Below are 19,080 nucleotides of genomic sequence, written 5' to 3'. Positions count from 1 at the left end.
AATGCTTCTGGGTTAGTATAAGTGGCATCCAGAATTCTAGGTGGCTCCTTTTGAAGAGTGAAGTTTCAGAGAGACAATTACGTGGCTCCTGTCCCAGGGAATAAGTGGATGGTGAATGTCAAAGACCCAGGACTAGAGGTATGAAGGTTAAAGAGAACCCTTGAAAACCAAACCTGCAGTACAGTACCGATACTGCTGACTGGAGGTTCTTACTGCTTAGCAGCAAACACCTAGAGCACAGGAACTCAGAGATCTACCCAGCTGTGAGTTTGTTTGTCGCACACTCCATCAGCTGCTTTGGAGGAAGCTTCTACCTTAAAAGCTTATGTGTACGTGAGCATGCATGCAAGCGAGCATGCATGCCTATGTGTGTGTATATGTGCATGTATGTCTGTATGCGTGTATGTGTGTGTGTGTGTGTGTGTGATATAAGGAAGTGAAGGGCATTATACATATCAGGCCAAATGTCCTACTACTTTGTCTTTGAGCTATGTTATAGTCTGCCATGGACTGTTCCTTCATAGGCTAGGACACTTGGCCCACTTCTATGATTTTTGGTAGAGAGAGGAGTAAAGTATCCCCTTTGCCATGTGACTCCAGTGCAGCCACAACATACCAGGCTTTTCTAGGGAAAACAAAATAGAAGTAAATGAGCAACCTGTTTAGCAAGGCACTGGCCACTGTGAACTGCAACAGAGGATCGACCAGTGGAGCTGGAAAGCCCAGGTAATCTGTTGCTTGGGTAGGAACTCGTGGCTTACTAGCTATGTTCATACATCAGTAAAGGCCAGGCTCAGGGTTGTTAGGACCAGCTGTTCTGTGTTGTGATTTTGATAGAGCAGCTTGCTAATCGCCGATGTTCCTTTGAGTACTTCGTCTGATTTGGAGCTTCGGGTGGGCACTCGATTGAGCTAAGCTTTATGGCATATCATTCCCCACTGCTGGAGACAGGCATGTGTCTGGCACAATACCACAGCTGGGAAGTGCTTCCTAAGTGTGGATTTCAATGCTGGTGTGCAGAAATGAGTTAATGTCTCTCAAGAGCCTCCCTCCCTGTTGATCTTCCCCGCAGGTCCTGCTCTGCTGTGACCCTGGCCTTTTCTTCTCTAGTCTGGTCTCTAGTATGTGTGCCTGCTGAAGACCTTGATTGGAAGTGACTAGGGTTCTAGGGGGATGGAGAGCCAGGCTCTGTGGCCCGCAGATGACCCACCTGAGGATCCAGGCCATTCTCTGGCCATCCTCTGTTGGATTTCCCCATAGGAGGCTCTGTCCTGCCCTTCTGATAACAGCACAAGGCCACAGGCTGTGTTCCCTAGATTGCTGGACCCAGTGAAGTAAGAATAGGGTCATTGTTTTCACTGCGGTGCAGAAACGCTTGAGGAGGCAGGAACAATGTCTTTTCTCAAGCAGGAACTATACATCCATTTGCTTTGTAGAACGTGTAGACATAAATCACTACCAAAGCCCCATTATGCTTTTGTTTCTTAATAGGATAGAAATTTAGATTAAGACAGAAAGTTCGGTGGGAGAGTAAAACTCATCAAATGGGTTAGTAGTGCTGCGTGGTCCATTTAATCTCTCATGGAAAAGTGTTGTTCCTGTCCTATAGACTTTCCCCTCACCTCTCAGTCCTTTGATCTCCCATACAGGTTTGTGTGCAGCTTGGTGTACTACGGCCTCACCCTGAGTGCAGGTGACCTAGGGGGCAGCATTTATGCCAACCTGGCTCTATCTGGCCTCATAGAGATTCCATCCTACCCTCTCTGCATCTACCTGATTAACCAAAGATGGTGAGTATGGATGACAAAGAGGCACCCCACAGAGGTGTGCGTTGTAGCATACACATCCTTCCACATGCGCGTACCCAACGGCTCTGCTCCATGGCTTTAGACAGTGTTTGCCCAGCACTGCCCAGCAGAGTTTTTCTCAGGCTAAATGCGGCTAAGCTCACTTTTTATGGTAGTAGTCCTGGAGTTTTGTGTATGCTTACATAGGCTTTAGCTCGTAGTCATTGAGTAGTCAATGCAGATTCAGAGCATAAGCAATGTGGTGGTTGGCTCCACGTAGATAGAATCCCATCAACTCATAATTCACAAGTTCTTTTAAGACAAAACCTGACAGAAATAGAAAGACTCCCTACCTCCTAAGAACTACTGGGAAGGGGCAGAGTATTCCCTGCTTATGTTGCTTGTGAGCAAGGGAGTAAAATTCCAAAAGTTATTTCATAGAGATCAGCGTCTTTGTCTGTCTGCTTAGCCCCTCTGTTATTTAGTGACTGAGGGACCAGGTGAGTTGTGCCATTTCTTATTGTCTGGACATTTTCATTTCAACCCAAACTATAATACTGCCTAGTAATCAGGAAACCAAGAGTCCTTTAAGGGTTACTTAGCCTAGTTAGTGAAAGAATTTAGGAACAGACTTGGAAGAACGCTTGAGGACAAAGAGTTTGAAAGAAAAATGAGACAGGCAGGCTGGAAATCCGGGCACAGGGAAGATAGAGAGAAGGCCAGGCCTTCAAGTCATGCATGGAGGCCAGAGAAACAGTGCTATCCAGAGTGCCAAGGAAAATGTGCTTGACCTTTGAGGTGCCAGGCCAACCGGTGCCAGGTTTGTGTTTACTTTTGTTCTTAAAAAGCAAAGAGTAATGCATTGCTGAGCATAGGGGTGGGCTAGTGAGCTGAAGGGAAAAGCCATCAAAAGTACTGGGCCATGAGCTGCAATGCCCTGCATAGCCCCACCCCTGGCTCATCGGCCCTCCTGACAGCTTGCTTCAGCTGAGAACCAAATGCAGGACTCTGCTCAGTTGGAGGCTTGCCTCCCAGAGAGCATTGCAGACCCCTTGCCTGAGTCCTCTGCTGGTGACCATCGCTCACGTTCCCCATGGTCCCAGAAGCAGGCCAGCCATCACACTCAGCATCCCAGGAAGGGCACAGCCTCTTCTTTTCCAGCTACAGGTTCCTGTATATGCCTCTCATGGCCACTTCTAGTATCACCAGGAAGGTATTCATGGGGATAGTTTATGCCTGGGTTTGCCTATCGTGGTCAATGTCACTCAAAAGCCATTGCATGCTAGCAGTTAAAAATAACCTGGAAAATAGCTGTCAAAAAGACACCAGAGCTTTCTTTCCTGTTTTCCAGCAGCTGCTGCCTCAAGGCAGGGCTGGAATCTGCAGGGAGAAGTTTAGTGCCTTTGGGGTCAAGCAGACCTGGGTTTCCTTCTAGTGTGAGCCACATGTTAGCTTCCTGACTTCAGGAAGTCCCCCCACTGAGCTTTCACTTGACTACCCTGACAAATTAGTTATCAGAATTACAAGTTCCTAGCCGAGGAGCTGGCCTGTTGCTGGCTTGAGAGTGGAGATTATTGTTACATCATTTGTTCTAAGCCTGGTCCTCTTTTTTGGAAGTTGAAGTATACAGTACCTTTTACTTAAATTGAAACCACGAGCAAGAAGTTTTTTCCTGTTTATTTTTCTAAAGATTTGAGACAAAGACCAACAAACCTTGGCATTTAAAAATTTTAACACCATAAGAATTGGATACCCAGAGAATAAGACAAACTAGTGGACTCTGTTCTCTTTATTGGATTGAGTCTCTAAAAGACGGAGAGTGTCACCACACAAGCCTACACATTTGTTATTAGGATTCAGTGAGGTAATAGGTGGCGTGCATTTAAAACAGTTCCTGCCACAGTGCATGCTCTTGGAAATACAATGGTTTGTTTCCTGTGTACATGATATGATCCTGCTATCCAGTGAGTCCCCCTTTTCATGCTTATTTATATCCTGAACTGTCGCCTGACCAGCTACATTTGCCACCCACTCAAAAAAAAAATTAAATTGAGAACATTTAAGTAGGAAAGCTGCAGGAGAGGGAAGATGGCTTTATAAGATTCTTTGGAGAGACATGTGACTTCCTCCTATTGTTTAGGTTTGGTCGGAAGCGGACACTAGCAGCGTTTCTGTGCCTTGGAGGACTGGCCTGTCTTATTGTGATGTTTCTTCCGGAAAAGAAAGGTATGCCTTTCACATTTCCATGAGGGTTTTGAACAGCACTTTTATTACAATGAATCTCAATATAGTAAAGGGATTACCATATGCCGCGCTTCATTCCTGTGATTGCATATTACTTAGCAATTGTGCGGGCTATAATGGGCCAGATCCTTTGCATTGCCTGAACTATTCTCTGGGTGAATAATGTGCTCAGAGGTGTGCTATTAATTCTTTCAGGCTATTAAGCTACCATCTGGGGTATCTGGGATGCAGCACTGGCGACATTAGAGTTGTTTACTTGGTAACAGGGAAGGCTAAGACCCACTCTGCACCCAAAAGACACTCCTTCCAAGCTGCAAATGAAACTGCGAGCTCTGGCCAGTCTTGAGACTGGCAGTTGGACTCTGGTTCTCAGAGGTAGCTTAGGAACCCCTAAATGTCTCCATGTGGTACCCCAAGGTTAGTAATAATAACAACAGCAACACCATAAGAATAACATCCACTGTTGAGCACAGTGGTTATGCTCTTGGTCACTTTAAAGCATGACTAATGGCTACTGAGGTGACTCAGCTGGGGAAGGCCTTGCCACAAAGCCTGTGACCTGAGTCTGATCACAAGAACCTGTATGATGGAGGTGAGAACAACTCCCACATATGCTGTGATACACACACACACACACATACACACACACACACACACAAAGAGAGAGAGAGAGTTCAAATAAAGTGTATTTGTAGGAAGCTTTGGTATTTTTATAATTCTGTAGCTTTACTAAACAAACAGCTTCAAAAGATATTTTTTGGGGGTGGGAATGTAGCTTAGTTGGTAGACCACTTGTCTTGACTACACAAAACCCTGGGTTCAATTCCCAGGATCGCATAAAGTCTGGGCATGGTGGCACATCTGTAATCCCAGAATTCTGGAAGGCAGGAAGATTAGAAATTCAAGGTCATCCTTGGCTATATTACAAGTCTGAGGTCAGATACACAAGACCCTATCTAGAAACAAATGTCTCTCTGTCATCTCCTTTAACGTTGTGACCCCTGTATAGGAATTCTGTAAAGCTAGATATAGCAGCATATGCTTGCAATTCCGGCACTTAGGAGACTGAATTAGTAAGATCCCAAGCTTGAGGCCGATCTGGACTATGTAGCCAATTGGAGGCAGGCCTGGGCTACATAACACAATATCATTTCAATTACAGAAAAGGAAGAAATTCTGTAGATACATAGGTATTTACAGCTTTCTAAGCTTTTTTGTTTTGTGCTCCTTTTACGGTACCTGCACATCGGAGGCGTGACTGTTGCTGCACAGAGTGATGTGGTTTTCAGTGAGGAGGGTCCTACCAGCTTTGCTACCAGGGCACACAGGCTAATAACACTGAGTGTTGGGACCTTGATCACTGTCATATGGCTCTCGTGCTCTGGATGGGAGTCATGGAGATAGTCTGGTAGCTTCTGAGAAGCGTGAAGTGGTTGTTCCCCAGAGCAGCCTGCACGTTAAGTGCCCCTCTGCTTAGGCTGCTGCTCCTTAAAGTTCAGTCATTGTAGGGTCTTATCCGGAGCCTTCCCGATGGCCCAGACTCACTCCCTGACCCTGTGGAGTACCTGCTCCTCCGTTGGCCACCACATGAAGTTCTGTGCCATGAACCAGAACACACACCGTTTCTCCGTTTAACAGTGATTTAGTCTGGGATTGTACCAAAGCTGGGCAGGGATCTTTATCAACTCATGGAGACTGGAGAATTCAGGATGCATGTCCATGTCTTGTCCTATGCCAGTGCCAGCGCCCCGGTTCTGTATGTCTGAGATAACGGGCTTCTAACTGTGGTAGATTTATGCTCAGCAGAGCGTGTTTCATGCAGACAACTTGGAGATGTCGTTTTCTACTATGACTGTTGTATTTATGCATCACCTCAGAGAGCGGAGCTTTGACCTACTGCCATACACCACCTCTTCTGTATCTCATCCCACTCTGGAAGCCAAGGCCAAGGGATATCTTTTTTTCCTCTTACTCCCTTGCATGTTCAGGTACCCCACCCCTACGACTCTGCGCCCAACTTTCCCTTAACATTGGCTCTATTCTAAACAAAACAAAAACCAAAGATGAACACACATGCACAATCTCCTAACCAGATCAGCCAGCCTTCTTTATCCCCATCGTCCCAAGAGCTGCTGGAACCCTCTGTGGACTTGCCCCTTGATAAACGTGCTTGAGACACAGTGAAGCAATGGTTCCCACGGCCTTGGGGAATATAACACAGCAGTTATGCTTGGGGAAAGCCTGACAAATTTTAAAGATTCCCTAGGAAAGAAACTCTGTAATGTCCCTTAGTAAATGATTTCTGACTGTAATAACCATGGCTACTAGAATGATCCTCTTCCACTGCGGCTGAGCCCAGTCTCCTCATTTGATTCGTCACTAAAGACAGAGAACAGATGGCCAGCATCTGGTGCCTCACCCTTGCTCTTCTTTCTGGAATCTTCTCTGAGCTTAAAAAAATATCTTTAAACTACTCATATTTACCCTTTAAGATGTTTTGTTTGGTTTCTTTTAAATCTGTTTTTTTTTAGAGTTTCAAGCTATAGGTTATGAAAGATCTGATAAGTATGTATTAAAAAAGAAACCTTGCAGTTTCTATTAGCAGCTCATGTGAGCTAGAAGACTGCTCATTTCTCCACCGTGCTCCTGCTCATTTCTCTGCTTTTCTCCACCAAGCATTCTACACCTGCACCCTCCCCTTTCTGCCAACTCAGGTGCCCTTTACCCATTGACTTCTTTTTAGCATTTGCATATGGTTGTGGTTCTCAGTTTCTGGACCATTGTGAATACTGTGACAATATAAGAGACACAGAAAACAAGCCAAAACCCAGATGTTTAGTATCTTGCAGTCTGTGATTTATAATTATAAGTTGAATATCCCTAATCCAAAAAACTGAAATCTAAAATATTCCAAAATCCAAAAACTTTCAGCACTGATAGAGGGAGGCTTCCTATCCGTGTGTTTTCTTCCTGGTTGGCCTCCTGGTGTGGTTTCCTCTAGGAGTGTTTGCAGGGCCACTTACTCATTTTTAAAAACAGATTCATCACAAGCATTTTACTTGGTTTGTGTTCTTGCTTAGAGAAGGGTCCTAATTAATCTTACAATAGAAATTGCCATTTGGAGTGTGGACTAAGTGCTGGATTCTCTCCATATACAGAAGGTCATTATGTGTCACCACATAAGGAAAATAAAATTCAGACTGGTCAGGTAGCATGTCCACCTTTTATCCCTGGCTCACAGCACAGCCTAGGCTCTCATGGAGATGCGCCAACGATCGTGATTTCACACGGTAAAGCTGTAGTGTCTGGGCATTAACACTGTGTGATTACGGCCAGTTCTTAACCCTCCAGTGGCAGGCCTGGTGGGGACTAGCCCGGGGTTAACAGACTGATCTTAGGGTGGCACTGACCGCTGTAGGCAAGACCCACGGCAGCTGTGGCCTCTCTGGAAGATGTGAGCATGCGCCAGATCAGCAACATTGAAGTTGAAGAGTGTGTGTACTGACTGCCCAGAGTGACCAGCATAACCCATCTCCTTCCTCAGAGTCATCTGCCCGTCTCTGTCCCAACTTCTCCAGCGTCTATGAATACGAGGTCCTGCCTGTAACAGAGGCCCACTTCCTGGCCTCAGGCAGCTTGAAATCTAATGAGAGAATTTAGTGATCCAAAAATAATGAACTACAGTGCCATGGGAGAACTGACAAGTGCTTGGACTTTAGGCCATGATTGTCCCACTTTAAAATATAAAACCTATTTTAAAAAACTAAAAAACATACATTAAAAAGTCCGTGTTTAGCCATTGGACAGCAGGCTTCATGTGGCGATGATCCGCAAGAGAACACTAAACAAAGGCAGGCTCTAAGAGGGATTGCTCAGGGTCAACCAAAGAACAAGATATTGAACATGGCTACAGTTTGCTAAGCAAAAGTATTGAGATGGCTAGAAGAAATAGATACTAAGGTAGTTAAATGTTGCTGGGCAAAAAAAAAAAAAAAATATTGAGACAAGTAAAACCCACAGAGGAAGACCTCCAGAGATCTTGAGAAAGTTCCTCCGGGCTCTGTGCATGCAGTGGAGGATGCTTGTGAGGACAGAAGGAAACTACTAGACAAGAGAAGGATGGAGTGGCATGAATGGGGAAGACTGTCAGGCAGCAGTGGGCAGGACTGCCAGGCATGATTGGGGAGGATCATGAGTTAGGAGTGGGTAGGATCACTAGATAAGTGGAAAAACCATAAGATAGAGTTGAGGAGGACCGTAGACAAGAGTGGGGAAGATCATGAGCTTGGACTGGGAGGACTACCAGACAGGAGAGGGGAGGACCACCAGACAGGAGAGGAGAGGATCACCAGACAGGAGAGGGGAGGATCACCAGACAGGAGAGGGGAGGATCACCAGACAGGAGAGGGGAAGATCACCAGACAGGAGAGGGGAGGATCACCAGACAGGAGAGGGAAGGATCACCAGACAGGAGAGGAGAGGATCACCAGACAGGAGTAGGGAGGACGATGAAACAGAAATGGAAAGGACCACCAAATAGAAGTGAAGGAAATCATCAGATGGTAGCAGGCAGAGCCATCAATGGAACCCAGGGCCATGAGTGCGTTGTGCATCCTTTAGCTAGACATTAACCATTAGAGACGACAACCTGGACCAAAAGTAAAAGACCTAAGCAAAAGAAAGGCTGTTTGCCAAAATGCTCAACACAAACATATCATGATCAACTGATTCTGAGTAACTAACTGAGCTGCATCATAGAGCAAAGTCACTAACAGAGCCCATCACCTAACCAGGGAATGGTCACACACAGCTCTCCATCAGAATTTCCAGACATCCATATAAGCAGGAGAAAACCTCCTCACAAGGAGAGAAATCAGCAGAGACAACCCAGAGGTGCATGAATGTCAGGACCAGGAAGACAGAACATCCAATCAGTGACTGCAATTGTGGCTCATGTGCCTAAGGAGACAAATGTGCAAGCAGCTACTATGACCATGCTCTGTGTGCTTAAGCAGACAAGTCCAAGAAGCTATTATAACTGTGTGTGTGCTTAAGTAGACAAAAAGCATCTTTGGAATGAACAGAAAAATGAAGCTATAAAGAAGACATACACAGAATAGCTCAAGAGGAAGCATGCAGCATGCAAAAGCAATAGAGAGATGAGACCAACAGCAGACTGGATACCACAGAAGAAGAGATCCATGAATTTCAGTCATAGCAAAACAAAACAAAACAAAACAAAACAAAAAACAAAAAGCAAAACAAACAAAAATACTATTCACCATAAATTTTAAAAAAATAAATAAAATCTAAGAGAGCACCAGTGAGTTGCAGGAAAATATCAAGTGGCCTGACATTTAACTTTGGTCTCAGGGGAAAATGTTATCAGCAGAAATGATGACCAGAAGCTTCATAAATTGATAAAATTTCAAATACATGTTTGAGGAGTGGCCTTTTAGTGACCATGTAAGGATCCTGTATGTGTATGCCCACTATAAAGCATTCATAGTCCCCAAAAAAAAAAACTGTGCAGAACTTAGACTTGATCCTTCAGTAGCTGGTTCAGTGATTGGTTGAAAAAGTAGGAAATCAAGACAGAGCAATCGTGACTCAGTTGATTCAAACACACCACACCCTAGTGCAAGGAAACATGGCTTCCATTTGAAAAGCCACAGGACATCTGGTAAGATGCCATAGTCTGGACCATGAACAAAAGTAAAAATAATTAAAAGTACTGAAGATTTATAAAAGTATTGCTTGACCAGAATGGTCAATAATAAAAGGTATCTGAAAAAAACAAAACAAAACCCTAAACATTTTAATACTAAACAACACCCTTTTCAAAACACACAGGTCAAATAAAATAACAAAGGAAGTTACAAGATATTTTAGTTAAACCATAAATTAAATATGTAATATCAAAACTCTTGACGTGTAGAAAATTTTGTAAGGCTTAAGTATGAACATTTATATAATTATCAACACTCAAGAGAACAGACTGGCAATCTCAACTTCTGTCTCTAGAAGATAAACTCTAAAGAAGGAAAGCCAAGTGAGACAGAGGGCAAGCAGAAAAATGAAATGATAGAGAGAAAAACAAGGAATGACACAGAAAAACAATAGAGAAAATCAAGGAAACCAAAATCTTTATTGTTTAGGGCCAATTAAAATTAATAAATCTCTAAACAAATAAAAAACAAGGGGACACGGATCACAAATATCAGAAATGAAGATGGGGCCATCACTGAAGGAGCCTTAGGCATGATTGAGAAAACATCATGACTATTCCTGTGCCAGTAAAGCCAGGGTAGGTCCAGTCTGTAGAGAAACAGTCCAAGAAAGCCTCTGTGAAAGCCAGCAGGTGGCCTTTGCAGCCCTTTGCTGGAGGGAAGTCCAGTGTGAGGCTAGAGACATTCCCACCAGAAGAGATTCCCATCCATTTGATTTCCCAGCAGTTCACACTAGGCCATCAATCACCCCAAGGACCAAGTCAAACAAAAGCAAGCTTTACCTCCCAAGTTCAAGCACCCATCCGTGTCACTCGCCATATTGGAAGCCTAGAAAGAAAAATGATAATCCAGCCCAGGCAGAAAATGCAGGTTTTGGAGTTTAGCATGCATCCTCCATAAGAAGCATTAGCAGCTGGGAGCAGAAGGGAATTTCCTTAACCTGACAGATGGGATGAGGGGAAACCCTCTAGCAAATGCTGCATTTACCACTGAAAGAATGAATACTATTCACTGTCATCAGGATGCCCATTCTCTATGGAGCATGGTCAGAAACGGACCAGTCAATGCAAGGTAACAGTGAGAAGACAGGAAAGAGACTCAAGCTGAGTTAGAGGGAAACAACCCTGGAACCCACATGCTGAAAGGAGAGATCCAAACCCACAGAGATCTGCTCTGACTACCACACACATTCCATGCTGCACACACACACAGACACAGACACAGACACAGACACAGACACAGACACAGACACAGACACAGACACAGACACACACACACACACACAAATTTAAACATTAGAAAATAGAATTAATAAATGACCTTATCAGAATCATGTGATACAAAATTTTATTTCTATATATTATTAGGAAATAATCTACTATGCAATTGAACAATGGTACTGGTAATAAAATGTTTAAAATGTTAGAGATAAAATTTCCATAGCATGTATAAAGTATAACATAAAATTATGAAAGGAGGAAATAAAAGGACTAAATAATTGAAATGGTGCTTATACTCTTGCCTCTTGCCTCCTTGTTCCCCCTTTCTCCACATGGTCATGGCCAACCTCTGCTTCTCTACTCTCTCCTTCTCTCTGCCTTTCTCTGCCTCTACTATGCCCTTAACTCCACTTCCCATGCCCCGAATAAACTCTATTCTATACTAAAAAAATTTTAATTGAATTGGCACTAGTAATACTCACAAATAAGGAGATAACCAAGCCATCATCTCTTACCACACCAATTTATCTTTAGCACAAAATTAAATGTCCAGGAGAATCCTTTCATTGATAGAATAAATTTGTGCAAATATGACTATTCAAAGGATTCTAGACTAGCCAAAATAATTTTATCAAGAAAAACAAAGCTGTAGACGATCGTGTTCAACCTATTGTACAGTCATAGCAATCAAGACAGTGTGATACTTGATAGGCTAAATCAGGGCAAGGGTTTGAATTTTAGAAGAATACTCAGGAGGGGGAGGGGAGACGACCAGGAGTCCAAGGTCATCCTTGGATACACAGCAAGCTCAAGGACAGCCTGGGCTACCTGTAACCCTGTCTGTCTTACAACACAGCAAAATAAAACAAATTGTCTCATGCTTATCATTCTGTGAGAGAAGAGAATGGCTGAGCTGAGGTTTGCTATTTGGAACCAACAGTTTACTGACTGAGCCAGGAGTTCAGGGCCAACCTGAGCAACAGGAATCCTGAGTCCTTTAAAACAACACCCTTAAAGGGAAAGAGTATAGCACAGGCTAGGAGAGAATAATCATAAAATACATACACACGGTGAAAGAGTGAGTCAGTTAGGGAATGGCGTCAGTTAAACTCAGTAATAAGTGGACCAAAGAGACGATTGTTCTGATGACTCCAAAGGGCTCCTGCAAGTCCTGAAAACTCTGGCCTTCTGGGAGCTAAATTATGACCTCATGGAGTTTGGTATGTGGAAAGAAACAAGCGCTATGCAAATCCACTTCTTAAAAACTGTAATTTCATTTTAACTTCCCCTCTAAATCACTTTGCCTTTTTCCCCAAACAACACTTTGCCCATTCATTGGGAATGACTAGGAATGTAGGTCAGGAAGGCAGGGGACCACTCAGTGGCTGCAGAGCCTTCCGGAACACAGCCAGCAGCCCAGCAGCTGCACACGCAGGAACCTTAACAAAGAAAGCTGTCTGCTATTGACATAAGCCATCTTAGGGGAGAGGTGGGTTCCCCCTGAAGAAGTGACTGCAGGTGCGTTGGCAGGAGCAGAGGAGAGAGGGTTCAAGCAGCAGATGGACTGGCTTTGGCCTGTGGCCAGAGCCAGCCTCCCCAAATGAGCTACTGATGGAGGTGTCTTCCACCTCACGTGGGAATCCTCCTGCAGCTTTGGACTCTGTTGGAAGTTAGATGATTGTCTCTGTGTGCTCCACGTGAATTTAAATTTCCAGATGGCAATCTTCTGTCCTGTTAGTAGAGATGTAGGGTGCCTTCGTGTGGTTTGGAAAGATGCTACTGTGCGTAGGGCAGGACATGAGGGAAATCCATCCCTACCAAAAGCCATTGCAGTTAGAAGCCAACACACCTCAAGAGAAAGAAGAGATACTTTATTCTTGAGCCAAATATTACTGACCGTGTCCAGGAACCTGTATAGATCCAGGGTGCCCAGGATAACATGGCTTATTAAGGAAGCAGTCACATAAGCATTTACTAGCCTCAGAATGAGAGAAGTAAGAAATGTGTCTATCAGTTGCATTTACGGGGTGCTGCAGGTAGCTGGGTTATGACAAACTTATTAAAGCAACAGTTCTGAGTTTCAGACGTACGCTGGCAACAGTCTTATCCTTGGAGTTGGTGGAAGACAGTGGTACATTTCCAAGGCTTTACTTACAGTCAAAAGACATTAGATCAAACACAGGGGTGGGGATGAGGGCACTAAGAAAGCCTGATAATTGGACTAGGATCTGTACCATTCTAACTCTTCAGGGATCCAAAGCTCTAACTGCTTACCCCCTACACATAGAGTCCACAGCATAGGTGTCCTGCTTGTTTGTTTTTGAGGAACTTCAGTTTACACAAACAATTACACAGTTTTGTTTTCATCCGTGCTACTCAATGTTTTGTTTTGTTTTGTTTTGTTTTGTTCCTGATTCAGTTTTCTAGAAAATAGAGAAGAGGCTTATCTATCCGAATTATTGGTTTAAATGGTGAAGTGAATAATCTAGTTAAATTGTTACTAGAGGAAGTTCTATCAAGTCCTAGAAACATACCTTAGAGCAAATGTTGAGAGGCATGGACTCTTTCTAGAGAGACCTTTGGCTTAAATATAGATCACTTAAACTAGCCATGGTCATCCCCAAATATCTTGGCAGCATTGAATGTAGTCCTATGTGTTTAGGATACCTGTTCCTGGTCTCATGCCACCATGTTAAAGTAGACTAACATGGTTTAGGACTGGGTATGAGATCTGCCCTCCTCGCTGGCAGCTGAGGGTAGCTTCTTCCCACCATACTCATGCCAGTGGGAGTCCCAGTGCCTCAGCTCAACAGATAAGTGACCAACAGTGTGCCCTATTGCCCAGGGAATTCTGGGCCAGACCGGAATAAATAGGACACCAACCATAGCACAGAATACCTTGAAATACACTTTTATAAACAAGATGGGAAGTGAGCAATGACAAGAGAGCGCCCAAGATATGCTGATTGGTGGACTGGGAGGCAGAGGCAGTGGTGGCTGCAGGAGGAGCAGCGGAGCCACTGAGGTCTTCAGGGAAGAGGGGCTCAAGTGCCACATTGTCCATGCTGGCTGGCTTTGTGTGTCAACTTGACTCAGGCTGGAGTCATCACAGAGAAAGGAGCCTCTCTTGAGGAAATGCCTCCATGAGATCCAGCTGTAAGGCATTTGCTCAATTAGTGATCAAGGGGGAAAGGCCCATCCCTGGTGCCATCCCTGGGCTGGTAGTCCTGGGTTCTATAAGAAAGCAAGCTGAGCAAGCCAGGGGAAGCAAGCCAGTAACATTCCTCCATGACCTCTGCATCAGCTCCTGCTTCCAGATTTGCTTGAGTTCCAGTCCCAACCTCCTTTGGTGATGAACAGCAGTATGGAAGTGTAAGCCGGATAAACCCTTTCCTCTCCAACTTGCTTTTTGGTCATGATGTTTGTGCAGGAATAGAAACCCTGACTAAGACATCATCCAAAGGAGGGGACAAGGTCTCCTCTTTAGCAGAAGTGTCAATAAGAAGGGCAATTACATCTGAGATTGGGATGGTGGGACTTTGAGGAGAGGCAGCCAGTCACCTGGGTGCTGGGAGTTAGAGAGGAAGTTTGGTGGCAGAGACAGGAGGAGGCACAGAAAGTTCAGAACTGTTTTCTTCTCACAAGGAGAAAATTGCTGTTCAGAAGGCAGAGGTATGTGGATTTTTGAAGGGGAGAGATTTCATTGGAGGCAGAAGACAACTCTAGAGCCCCTGTTAATAAAGGAAAGAACCACACAGGATAGTCAGCTGTATTTTAAGACTGTGAAACTGGAATGCTTTTACATTTTTGTGTAAATAGATTAAAAAATTCAAATCTAATTATCAATTAATAACCCAAGGAAGAAATTAATTGAGGAGAAAAAAAAAGATTACAAGTTTTTTTCCAAATTTCTTTTATCTTTTGTTCTCTAGAGAACATTGTCATATCTTCCCTCAAAAATTTCATGAGACTATCCCTCACCTCAGTGGAATGTTTTGGTATTTTAAGTTTACCCTTTGTGCTGACAGTTCTTACTGTGGACTTCACTAATATTGTCTGCCCTCCTCAGACACAGGCGTGTTTGCAGTGGTCAACAGCCATTCCTTGTCCCTGCTGGGGAAGCTGACCATCAGTGCTGCCTTTAACATTGTTTACATCTACACCTCTGAGCTGTACCCCACTGTCATCAGGTAAGGGTCTCTTATCTCTGTGCCCCATTCATGCCATCTGGGCTTTGTTAACTGTGCTTTCGTGGACAGAGATGGTCTTCTCTACCTGTGCATGGGTACATGTCAGTCCTAAGAGCATTTAATCACCCATTGTCTTAGGCACTGTTCTGTGGCTGTGACAACACTTATAAAAGAGAGCTTTTACTTGGGGGCTTGCTTACAGTTTCAGAGAGTCGGTTGTGTAAGAGGAGTAGCGAGTGCATACCTATATAAGAAAGAACATCTGCAATCCTAATCTCCCTTCATGAGGACAAGAGCAAACCCAGATTCAGGAGAGGGCTGCAGCCTCAGCCCTGCTTCCTGTGCCCTGGGCTGGTCCACCCTGTGCCAGCCCTTTGTCAGTCTCCCTAAAGAGCACTCGAAAGAACCCCTTCTGTTTCCTCAAGCAAGCAGCCTATGGATGCTCTCCACCTGTTGATCTGAAGTCTTCCCAGAAGCAGCTTGCTCTGCTGGCGTCTTCTCATCTTGTCTCTGCAACCTTTTCTGTAACTTGGGAGCCACCCCATCCACACAAGGAGGCTTTCCATGCTAACAGTGGGGCTGAGGCAGAAGTGGAGGCCTAGCCTATCTGGAAACAGCGCCATTCTCTGTTCCCTCAATGCCTTTTCTGCTTAAACTGCTCACGTTGTGGGCTACCTCACAATGTGCATGCATCACTTCCTATTGACACGCCTGACTTTTAGTAGCTAGCTGAGTTAAAAAAGAAAAAAGTCAAAGATTTTGGATCACAGAGCCTGGGTTGTGGGTATCATAACTGATGGAAGAACTAAAGTTCACTACTTCCCGTGAGACATGCTCAGATATTTGTTCTGTCCACCTTCTGACTAATATGGCTCCTGCTATCCTCATGTGACTTTAAATCAATGAAGATTGCAGGCCCTGGAGATAGCTCTGTGGTTAAGAGCACTGGCTGCCTTTGCAGGTGACCCAGACTCAATCCCCATCACCCACATGGCAGCTCACAACTGTTTGAAAGTCCAGCCCCAGGGGATCCAACACCTCTTTTCTGACTGCACCGGTCTGTGCCAGGCATGGACATGGTGCACGTATGTACAGTCAAAGCGTTCAGATACATAAAAAGAAATACATCTTTTAAAAGTCAGTTTCTGCTGAGTATGGTGTGGCCCATATCTTCAGTTCGAAGAGCATGAGGGCAGAGGCAAGAGGATTGGCACGGTTCAAGACCAGCCAGGGCTGACATAGCAAGATCTTGTTCTTAAAATAAAAGTTCCTTTCCTTATTCTCATGAGTCACATTCAAGTGCTGAGACGCCTCGTGTGTCTAGTGCTGTTGCACAGGGTGATGTCATTACGGAACGCCTCGCCTCGTAGAAAGGTCTAATGGGGTCCTTGTCCTTAGGCACTTACTGTGTCTGGCTCATTGTGTTCTTCCTACCCCGGATCTTTACATTGTCCCCCTGAGACTGAGTGATTGTATTCATTTAACTAATTCTGTTTCTCTCCTGCTTTCCAGAAACGTTGGCCTGGGAGCGTGCTCCATGTTCTCCCGAGTCGGTGGGATCATTGCCCCCTTCGTCCCCTCCCTGGTTGGTTTGTACCTCCTGTCTCTGCCTGTGGCCCTCTGCTTCCCCACTCGTTTGTGCTTTGTGTAGAGAGAGGCAATGAGTAAGCTCAGCCAAGAGCGGCTGCGCAGATGCCGAGCTTGTGCCTGTCTGACGCAGAGCCTTGCCCTCCATCAGGGTGGATGGACTGGGGCTTTTACCCCTGGTGCGTCTGACTGTTTGCTCACATGGACCCACTGGAGGGGCTGGTGATACCAGCATTCCCCTTTCCATCAACATTCAGAAGTCAATTAGTGTGTACGATCAATCTTCTATGCTGTGCAGTGTTTGCACTGCATATAACCCTCACCATCGCTGTAAGAGATAGGCGTTGTCATCAGCTCTAAAGATGAGACGTGTTTTAGAAGTAGGTTGAGTATGTGCTCACAACTGGGGGGGGGGAAACAGGAAGAAAAGCACACCTAGCAGCACACATGCCCCGTCCTCTTGGGCATTTTTAAAAATTCTATAACCCAAAACAAGGGTGGGGATCAGGGGAAACAAATGACCCCTTTAAAACCCTCCAGGTCTTAAATGCCCAGGTCCTGTGAAAGCCCTAGGGGCCCTTGCAGGTCTCTCCTGGATTTTGTCAGATATGAACAGTAGATCTGAGAGAAAGGGTCCTACAGGTAGCCCAAGCCCTGTTTATGAAGCTGACAAGCTATTATAGACCCCAGCTTTCATAGTAAAGGTTGTTTCTAAAATTGCAGACTGTCTCAACCCTGAGACCATACACGTCTTAATTGATAGACAGTTATGAGATCAGGCATGGGACCTTGAGCTGTCTCAGAGTCAGACATGTGGTAACCATGATATTGTATCTTCTGAAGGTCAGAATGGCCCTTCATTATTCAGCGTTCTTGGGTAGGGTCCAGGACATTTTCTCATGTAAACTAACAAAGACACTGAATCCTAGGATGTTTATAAAAGAGACTAAAGAGAAGGCTCAATGGCTTAGAACACATCTGTTGTTACAGAGAAGCCAAGTTTGATCCTTGCACCCATGTCAGGCAGCTCACGACCTCCTATAACTTCAGGGACTCCACCACTGCTGTGGACACCAGCACATCTGTGCATGCACAAACACACACACACACACACACACACAGTTAAAATCCTAAAATATATTTTAGAGTATTATATCACAATGTACTATTATATAATAAAATATCATTAAGGCATTAGTTACACTGTGGGTTTTGATGCTGCCTTTAAGGGCTTTTCTAGAGGACATTGAAAAGAAATACCCTAACCAATAGAGCCAGCCCATGATGGTTGGGAGCCTGTGTATTGAAAGGCATCATCGACTTTCTCTGAGGATGCTCTTTGTATCTCTGAAGCAGTTGCACCATATTCAACTCAAATAGTTTATGAACTCTGTGTGCCATGGGGCTTTTTGGGGGGAGGGGTTCTACTTTTTAAATCTTGGGTCTCTCAATGATGAACATTATAACACATTTGACCACTGCAAAGTTTATTATCAGCAGATAGTCCAGGGCCGTCTTCATATGAAGAGAATGTGGAGATCAGTGTGGGGCAGACTTTTCCCTCAGGTGGAAGCTGGACTTGAGAGTTCCTGTGAACTCTGCCAGTGTGAGCCTGCCATGCTAACAGAGAGCCATGGCCATGCTTTGTCTGACATGGTTGGCCCAAGGCTTCTCGTCCATATTCTTGTCTAGCCCTTTGGCTCACTTAGACCTATCACTAAATGCCTGAAGAAACATTATGTGACTTCCCTGGATAACTATCTTAGAGCAAAGAAAACATGGTGTGTGGTGTTCTTGTGGGAAGGTGCTGACTAGACAGTAAACATGGCAGTTCTTGATCACCCAACTGTTGATGTCACCTGCTGAGAAGCTGAATGGTTTGTTTGGTTTTGTTCCACTTCCTGTCTCCACAGAAGGAAGTACAGTGGTCTCTGCCCTTCATCGTGTTTGGAGCCACAGGCCTGACCTCAGGCCTCCTGAGCCTGCTATTGCCAGAGACTCTGAACAGCCCTTTGCTGGAGACATTTTCTGATCTTCAAATGTACTCATATAGGAGGTTAGGAGAGGAAGCGCTATCTCTACAGACCTTGGATCCTCCACAGGTATAGAGACACATGCTGTAACCATCTAGGTGCCCTTGGGTTTGATCCCCAGAACCATCTAAACCTGAGTGTGGTGGTACACCCCTGTAAACCTAGCACTAGAGAGGTAGAGACAGGAAGATCAGAAGGTGATCTCAGCTACTTAGAAAATTGGAAGCTAACTTGGTCTGCATGGGTCCCTGTCTCAAAACAACAGCAAAATTGCACTGTGAGTGCCTGGG

The 19,080-nt window shown here is 44.7% G+C and overlaps 1 protein-coding gene across 2 annotated transcripts in view; it reads left to right on the top strand.

Annotated features, from left to right (window-relative positions):
• The window catches only part of Slc22a15 (solute carrier family 22 (organic anion/cation transporter), member 15), a 73,778-nt gene that overhangs the window by 48,561 nt on the left and 6,137 nt on the right, over positions 1–19,080 (top strand). For both annotated transcript variants that reach the window (XR_001783691.2, NM_001039371.2), the window contains exons 7-11: positions 1,650–1,790; positions 3,928–4,013; positions 15,050–15,170; positions 16,683–16,755; positions 18,671–18,859. Coding sequence is in view for 1 of the 2 variants with exons in the window: in NM_001039371.2 (NP_001034460.2) it covers positions 1,650–1,790; positions 3,928–4,013; positions 15,050–15,170; positions 16,683–16,755; positions 18,671–18,859 (610 nt within the window). In the remaining variant the exon portion in view is untranslated. The remainder of the gene's footprint in view (positions 1–1,649; positions 1,791–3,927; positions 4,014–15,049; positions 15,171–16,682; positions 16,756–18,670; positions 18,860–19,080) is intronic.

This window comes from Mus musculus, chromosome 3, assembly GCF_000001635.26.
Source record: "Mus musculus strain C57BL/6J chromosome 3, GRCm38.p6 C57BL/6J".
Classification (NCBI taxonomy): domain Eukaryota; kingdom Metazoa; phylum Chordata; class Mammalia; order Rodentia; family Muridae; genus Mus; species Mus musculus.
This window is presented reverse-complemented; position numbering and strand designations above follow the sequence as displayed.